The sequence below is a fragment of the Salvelinus sp. IW2-2015 genome, unplaced genomic scaffold, assembly GCF_002910315.2.
Source record: "Salvelinus sp. IW2-2015 unplaced genomic scaffold, ASM291031v2 Un_scaffold1582, whole genome shotgun sequence".
In the NCBI taxonomy this organism is placed as follows: domain Eukaryota; kingdom Metazoa; phylum Chordata; class Actinopteri; order Salmoniformes; family Salmonidae; genus Salvelinus; species Salvelinus sp. IW2-2015.
In genome coordinates this window covers 131,277-140,137 of record NW_019943007.1, presented here as the reverse complement: position 1 = coordinate 140,137, position 8,861 = coordinate 131,277, and the positions used below count along the sequence as shown (strand labels likewise).

General features: G+C 46.1%; 1 protein-coding gene across 1 annotated transcript in view; it reads left to right on the top strand.

The window, feature by feature from the left end:
- Positions 1-8,861, top strand: part of LOC112071311 (fibronectin-like) — an 82,323-nt gene that overhangs the window by 53,342 nt on the left and 20,120 nt on the right. Inside the window, 3 exon segments of the mRNA XM_070439343.1 lie at positions 1,171-1,361; positions 7,495-7,582; positions 8,248-8,352. Coding sequence (XP_070295444.1) covers positions 1,171-1,361; positions 7,495-7,582; positions 8,248-8,352 — 384 coding nt within the window.

Genomic DNA, 8,861 nt, shown 5'->3' with positions numbered 1-8,861 from the left:
GAGTCCCGCAACGTGGACCTGTGTGGTGTGGGAGCAACATTCATCTCCTTGTGGACCGCTTTTGTTCTTTGGTGAGCCCACCGGTACCCGTCAGACGGGCATTGGACTGCGTGCGCCAGTTGATGGTGAAGGAGGAGGAGGTGATTTCTGGGAAATTCAAGGTTGTGGGGAAGGGATGGCAGAGGGAGAGAAAGAAATGCAAATCGAAACAGAGCAGGTCACCGTGAAAGAGGAAGAAAGAAGGGGAGACATAAGATGATGAACGAGAGAAACAAAGAGAGAAAGCTCAGTACATCTCGTGGGGTGCTGGGAGGGGAGCGGCATGCGTATGAAAAGGCAAAGCGGTCTCTGAGGAATTGGGAGGGGTCACAGACCTGATGGAGATCGGAGGGGGTGGAGAGGGGGCGCGGGTTCGGGCAGAGTGACGAGAAGAGACGAGAGGCGCAGTGGGTCATCAGCTGTCGACGGTGCGGGACGGAGGGAGGATGGTCTGTCGGTCCACCCGGGACTCGCTAGGGACGGGGCGAGAGGCTGGGCTGCGGGCGGCCGAGAGAGATAGGCAAGGCGCGGAGCGGCGGTGAGGGATCAATGGCAGAGGATAGACCGGGGGGGGTGCGAGGGGGAGCTCGGGCGTAGTCACGGAGTGATTGAGAGAGACAAAGGAGAGTCGCAAGAGAGGAGAGACAGGAGAGAGAGAGAGAGAGAGGCGCGAGAGAGACAGGAGAGAGCGCAGAAGACAGCGGAGAGAGGCGCGGAGGAGGAGACAGAGAAGAGACGCGAGAGAAGACAGGAAGAGCGCGAGAGAGGACAGGAGAGAGAGCGCGAGAGAGACAGGAGAGAGCGGAGAGAACAGAGAGCGCGAGAGAGACAGAGAGAAGCCGAGAGAGACAGAGAGAGCGCGAGAGAGCGCGAGAGAGACAGGAGAGAGCGCGAGAAGAGACAGGAGAGAGCGCGAGAGAGACAGGAGAGAGCGCAGAGAGAGACAGGAGACGAGCGCAGAGACAGAAGAGCGCTCTCTCTCGCGCCCTCTCTCCTGTCTCTCTCGCGCTCTCTCTCCTGTCTCTTGGCTCTCCTGTCTCTCTCGCGCGCTCTCTCCTGTCTCTCTCTCCTGTCTCTCTCTCTTGCGCACTCTCCTTTGTCTCTCTCTTCCATTTCTTTCTCTCCCTCTAGCCATCCCTTCCCCCACCAACCTTGAATTCTCCCAGATCACCTCCTCCTCCTTCACCATCAACTGGCGCACCACGTCCAATGCCCGTCTGACCGGGTACCGGGTGGTCGTCAACCCCAAGAACAAAAGCGGTCCCACCAAGGAGATGAATGTTGCTCCTGACACCACACAGGTCCACGTGCCGGGACTCATGGTAATTATAAAGGCTCATACATGCTTATAACCAGTTACAAAGCATTATACCGGCAGACAATATGTAACTTCTTGGGGTGACCAGACCAAATTCACATAGAAATGTGAGTTATAGATCTGTCATTGTCATTGAACACAAGTCGAAGACGTGGTAGATCGGTTCTATATGCACTATTTCTGTGCTTAAGTTACATTTTTGTGTCTTACTTTCAGTTTTGTACACCAGCTGAAAATACAATATTTTTGGTTATTGAAAATATATTTCACAGCGGTTTAGATGGTACAATGATTCTCTACACCAGGGGGTATTCAACTCTGACCCTACGAGGTCCAGAGCCTGCTGTTTGTGTTGTTCTACCTGATAATTAATTGCACCCACCTGGTGTCCCAGGTCTAAATCGGGCCCTGATTAGAGGGGAATCACCCACCTGGTGTCCCAGGTCTAAATCAGGCCCTGATTAGAGGGGAATCACCCACCTGATGTCCCAGGTATAAATCAGTCCCTGATTAGAGGGGAATCACCCACCTGGTGTCCCAGGTCTAAATCAGGTCCCTGATTAGAGGGGAATCACCCACCTGGTGTCCCAGGTCTAAATCAGTCCCTGATTAGAGGGGAATCATCCACCTGGTGTCCCAGGTCTAAGTCAGTCCCTGATTAGAGGGGAATCACCCACCTGGTGTCCCAGGTCTAAGTCAGTCCCTGATTAGAGGGGAATCACCCACCTGGTGTCCCAGGTCTAAATCAGTCCCTGATTAGAGGGGAATCATCCACCTGGTGTCCCAGGTCTAAGTCAGTCCCTGATTAGAGGGGAATCACCCACCTGGTGTCCCAGGTCTAAGTCAGTCCCTGATTAGAGGGGAATCACCCACCTGGTGTCCCAGGTCTAAATCAGTCCCTGATTAGAGGGGAATCACGCCACCTGGTGTCCCAGGTCTTTAAAGTCAGTCCCTGATTAGAGGGGAATCACCCACCTGGTGTCCCAGGTCTAAGTCAGTCCCTGATTAGAGGGGAATCACCCACCTGGTGTCCCAGGACTAAGTCAGTCCCTGATTAGAGGGGAACGCAGGGGTACTGGCTTCCAGGTCCAGAGTTGAGTTTGAGGGATCTACATTATGCATTGCTTGTTTTGTCACATAAACAGATGAGGTGAACTTTTAGAATTTAGCGGAGCGATTTCTGCATACTGCAAGTATAGCCATCTCATTTGAGACATCTCTAACCCACATCTGAACTGAGTCAAAGTCATTATGACATTATAAAGACACATTTTACAATGCATTATAACTGCATCGTAATGCATTATAACTGCATCGTAATGCATTATAGTAGTGTTACCAAAATATACATGTGATTTCTCAATAACTTGAGGGATGGATCATTTTAAATGCTTGAGTTTTTTTTCTTTTTTACTTTCCCGTTCACTAAAAGTATATTTTCGCCTGGAATCCTTTCTCCAGGTAGGCAACATTATTTTATATTTGGGGATTTCCAGGTATTTGTTTTATGACCCTCCTCCAATCTAATGTCGTGTCTGACTATCATTAAATGTGAAGACTGTTATTTTATCTAATAAATTCTTTATGTGTAATTATTATTACGTGATTAAACGAATCATGTAAACTTCAATTAACTAGGAAGTCGGGGGGGGCACCACGGGAAAATGTTTATAGAGTCTCTATTTCCCGAATCGTCTCTTCAGATATTTTCTTATCAAAACTTTCGCTTATTAATGAATTATTATTACCACATCAGTTCTCATTACTGAACGTCGCAAACCCATGGATATTGGCACGAACCCTAGCGCCCGTAATCAATCAGCGACATACAAATTGGCTTAATTATGTATTTACTAACTAAATAATCACAGAAATACATAACAAACAAACAGTAGATATTTGGGTTACTACATGATACAAATAAAAAAAGTCCGTAGCGGACGAAGCTGATACGACGGCTTGGTAGACAATGGAAAGGGGTGGGGACAGATAAAAAGCGGGAAAGACAAAATGGATTCACTAGACAGTCTATATTTATATTAATTGAAATGCTAATCCTTTGCACATGAACGTCCGCTGATTCGAGAATAATTGCAATGTGTATATATTTGTTGTCTTCTCTGTTGGTATCGCCGGTCCGTCCTGCTGGAGAGTTCAGTTCATCAGAGAGTCTCTGGTTAACTTCCCCAGAAGTCACAATGTCCTTCGTGATGTAGCTTTCTCCGTGGCTCTGGATAGTGTCTGTTGTAATGGATACGTCAGGCGTACAGATGGTCGTTGCATAGAATAGATGCTTCCGCGGTTGTCGGTATTATTGTATTAGACTTGCGCAATTTCCAGGTGCAAAAGATTTGCTCTTATTCTGTTGTGATCGATAGTCTCAGAGTTTAACCATTTCCAGCCGTGTAGGCAACGCTACAGCTGTCTGGTCTCCGTGGCCTATAGAGTTGTAGTTCTTAACCATTTCAACATGTAGCGTCAGCTCCATATTTTCTGGTCTTATGGTCTATAGAATTGTAGCCATTCCAACGTGGGGACTCCGTCCCGGCAGTCTCTGACTTAATGTACATTTTGTAGGAAGTGGTTTTATACTCTGGTGGGGAAAAAGGGGCTATTCTATGACGCCTGATGTAATGTCGGGTCTCACGGGGGCGTGGCCACTAACCTAGTTAAAACTTTACATCTTAACAACTATCTCGTTTAGAAAGCCAACATCACATTACGTCTTCTCACAAATAGTTTCATATTTACTCATTCATTTTATCCGACATCTAGATGTAAATCTGACAGCTGGGAAATAAACACTTTAAGAGAGAGAGTTATGTGTGTTTCCTGTCCTTCATGAGGTCACCAAATTAAACAACTTTGACAGGATTGTATTGTTTAAATACCCACGGAACATTTCCACATTCTCACAAATAGAAATATTGTTTAATTCTTCAAACTTTTGATTGTCCAAGTGTCTCTCTGTGTTCCACGGTTTACATTTCAATCTGGAACACTACAGAGCATAGAGGCAGCGTATTTTATGACCGACCATAAAACAACAGACTTCCCACTCTCCCCCCTCTAGGAGAGAGAGAGCACACTGTAGAGAGGACCCAGTGTAACCTGATCCTTCAGATCATCACAGGAGAGTCATGACATTCCCCCTCTACGAGAGAGAGCACACTGTAGAGAGGACCCACTGTAACCTGATCCTTCAGATCATCACAGGAGAGTCATGACACTAATGAGAGCTGTGGCTCCAGCTGTGGAGCTGGTCCCTCTCCCAAATGAAACCCTATTCCCTACATAGTGCACTACTTTTGACCAGGACCGATATAGCTCCGGTGAAATGTAGTGCACTACTTTTGACCAGGACCGATATAGCTCCGGTGAAATGTAGTGCACTATGTCGGGAATTGGGTCCCGTTTGGGGCTCCGCCCCGGGCCCTGATGTGGGTTTGAAACCAGTAGTCTGGTAGACTAGCGAAGCCACAGCCAGTCCACCAGCCTTGTCATTTCTAGTTCGCGAACAAAGAATGCAACCACAGCCAAGGACTCTTAAATTACTTTTAAAGTGGAACTGACAGGATTATAGCAACATGAAATCCTATTCAAATCTGTTCATAAAGACAACTTATTCTATTTTTTTTTTACATTTTCTGACAAGGGAGCACTTAGATATGGTCATTTTTTTCACGTTTTCATAAACTCATAAATGTTTGTGATAACTTTATAGTAAGGCATTGTGAAAATTCTATAGCAATACAGAGTGGGAAAGTGGCCTGGCGTTTCAACAATTTATTTGCAACTGTAGGAAATAAAACCTAATAAAAACCATGTCTTGTCCAGGATCAGAGTCTACACAGACCGGGGCGCCGTAGCCAATCAGGAACTACAGTAGGTCTATATGCAAATAAGCCATTTGACCACGTGGCAACGGCGTGACTTTATATCATTATAACGCCAGAAGCCACAAAATACACCTGAATGAATTGGCGCAGCGGTCTACTAGCAGTGCATCTCAGTGCTAGAGGCGTCACTACAGACACCCTGGTTATAATCCAGGCTGTATCACAACCGGACGTGATCGGGAGTCCTATAGGGCGCCACACAATTGTCCCAGCGTCGTCCGGGTTTGGCCCGGGGTTTAGGCCGTCATTGTAAATAAGAATGTGTTCTTAACCGACTTGCCTAGTTAAATAAAGGTTACATTTAAAAAATGTTTTTACAAAAATATCACAGGAGTCCTCTTACATTTTGAGAACTTCCGTCCTACTGATCAAACGACCATGAAAAGGTAGGCTCTCTCTCTCCCTCAGTTGCCTACGCACATCAACAAGATCGACAACTAATGCTAGCCCGGAACGAGAGCTTAAATCTAACGAGGGAACATTAGATAAACCCTTAACTGCTTGCAGATGTACATAATATACTATTACCCCAATCAAACAGTGTTTAATAACTCCAAATAACAAACGTAGCTATAGGTTGTTGTAACATTTTAAACTTAAAACATGTTTATTTAGTTTTTGGTACTGCGTGGATCACCGGTGCGGTTGAATGCAGCATTGCTGTGTGGTGTACTCAACACGTATTGTAGTTGAATAGCCAGCCTAGGCTACTGCTGTGAACGCTGCGTGTTACACATCCGGTGTCAGGATAAATAAAAAGCAAGGTCTGCTAACTTTCTTTAATTATGTTTAATTACCGCAAACAATGAATGGCAAATGCAATTTTCGTATATACGGGTTCGCTGCATCACCACGCAGGGTACACAGGGAACTGCAGGAAGTACGTAAACAGCTGTTCTTATACCGTGATGACGTAGTTCCAACGCGTCTGTTGGCCTACCACAGTAGAGGCTGGGCGCGGTTTAGACTTTGCCCCGCCTTTGCTGGCCCTCGGATTTGTCCAAGCCGCTGGGTAGATTAGATCCGTCTTGTGTCTGTCGATTCTACACTGAAACAGTTCCTAATATGGTATTGTCCAGTATTCTAAACTCTTGGTTGGTCTAGAGAGATGCACCCCTCCCCTCTCCAGACTGTCCACAGCTTTTATGGCCTGTGTTGGTCAGTCCTTACACCTACACACACCCCCCCCTCTGTATTGTTTGTGTGTGTGTGTGTGTAACAAAACAATATTCATCTTCAAACAATATGCTAACAGGCTATAGTGCATAAACATAAACCCTAACACTGCTCTAATGTTGCTGTAAAATACCTACATGTTTCTCATTTGCATGGTGTTTCGTTTTTTGGGGGGGGTTATTCATTGTCAAGCTTTTTTTTTTTTACCCGAAGCCAGACAACATTTTGACTCATTTATACTCGCCGGTGACTGGTCGTGCAGCGAGCGTAACGCTGGCGGTATGGTAGCGGGACAAAATGAATTGACAACAAAAGTCATTGCGCGGCGCCAGGTTGAAATGTGCGTTAGCCTATTAGCCACGTTATGACTGACGTGATCATTACCCTGACATTACCCTGGCATTACCCTGGTATTACCCTGGCATTACCCTGGTATTACCCTGGCATTACCCTGGCATTACCCTGGCATTACCCTTGCATTACCCTGGCATTACCCTTGCATTCCCCTGGCATTACCCTGGCATTACCCTTGCATTGACATTTCCCAGCGTTAGTTACACTCATACGTTTTAGAGTCATTGAAACTGAAACGGAGCATCCCGAATGGAGGCAGCAAACAACGTACCGGGTCAGCTGTGATTTACAACCTGATAGCAATATGTTTTGGGACTACCAAGAAATGAATTGGTGAATTATATTAACCATGCATTGAACTACGTCCATCTACTCTGACAACAATGCCTTTACAGGCAGTACATGCAATGTTGAGTAAATATAAACTATTTTTTTAAAACCTCCTTATGAAGTTGGTTTTGAAGCATAAACTGGGAATTTGATATTTTTGACTGATATTATGATTCTGTCTGTTTTCATATCTGTAGTTAAAACACTGTCAGTTCCACTTTTTAAAGTACCAGGGTGTTTGGGAGCTGATGGTGGTACCAGTGAATCTTACTAAATCGTTTTTTTCCTCCTGACTATACTGCCTGTCTCTGTCTGTGTACGTTGCTACTATGCATGAGTCTCACTCAGTTTATCCTGTACTGTCCTCTGTCTGTGTAGGTTGCCACTATGTATGAGGTGCACGTTTACGCCCTGAAGAACTCTCTGACGAGCCGCCCAGTTCAAGGAGAGGTCACAACACTGGACAGTAAGTGTCTGGAGAGATTTCATTAGGCACCAAAAGACTTGGTCCAATAAGAAATGCCCATTTTCTTTTGCAAGACGTTATAAAAAAAATGTTGCATGTCCTTAATTGAACAAGTGAATGAATGTTGACTGCAGCAGGGTGTGAGGTCAATGGAGTAGGAGGTATTGGGGGGGGGGGGGGGGGGGTGGGGGTTAAATAGGAGGGTACCATTAGATGGTGAAGGTGTTAGGAAGGGTATAGGAGGGGTACCTTGATGGGGGTACCTTGGATGGTGATGGTTTTTAGGGGGGGTACAGGAGGTTACCTTGAATGGGGGTATAGGAGGGGTACCATTAGTTGGTGAAGGTTTAGGGAGGGGTAACTTGGATGGTGAGAGTTTAGGGAGGGTATAGGAGGGGTAACTTGGATGGTGAAGGTTTAGGGAGGGGTAACTTGGATGGTGAGAGTTTTAGGGAGGGGTATCGGAAAGGGTACCTTGGCTGGGGGGGTATCGGAAAGGTACCTTTTATGGTGAAGGTTTAGGGGAGTTACGAGGGTACCTTGGATGGTAATAAAGGGTTTAGGGGGGTATTCGAGGGGTACCTTGGAATGGTAAAGGTTTAGGGGGGTATTCGAGGGGTACCTTGGATGGTAAAGGTTTAGGAGGCGTACCTTGTATGGTGTAGGTGCGGGAATCAGGGGCGATGGTCCTCTGGATGGGGTGCGGACCTCCGGTGGTGGGCGTGGCCTCAACCAGGAAGCCAGAGATGGTCTCGGTCTTGGATCTCCAGGTCAGCGTGATGGAGGAGTCCTTCATCGTCAGAGATACGCACGCGACGAGGAGGACTGATGTCTGGAACACAGAGAGAGCAGGGGAGATTTCTACCAGGTTTTTTTATTTTTTTATTTCTTTGTCTTATTAACTAACATTGTCCTTTTGTTAAATGCTTGTAATGTCTATTGTGACATAGAACGTTTGTAATGTCTATTGTGTCTGTTAGAATTTGTAAACTTCTGTTTTGTGGACCCATTGAAGATTACAGATAATGTGGAAATAAAGAGGATTTTGAACATGTTCTCCTATCATCAATCTGTCGAATAGTGTAGCTGTGGGAGCGAGTGTTAAAACAGAGCCAGGAGTGAGAGAGAGAGAGAGAGAGAGAGAGAGAGAGAGAGAGAGAGAGAGAGAGAGAGGGAGAGAGAGAGGAGAGAGAGAGAGAGAGAGAGAGAGAGAGAGAGAGAGAGAGCGAGCGAGAGAAGAGAGAAGAGGAGAGCGAGAGGAGAGAGAGGAGAGAGAGAG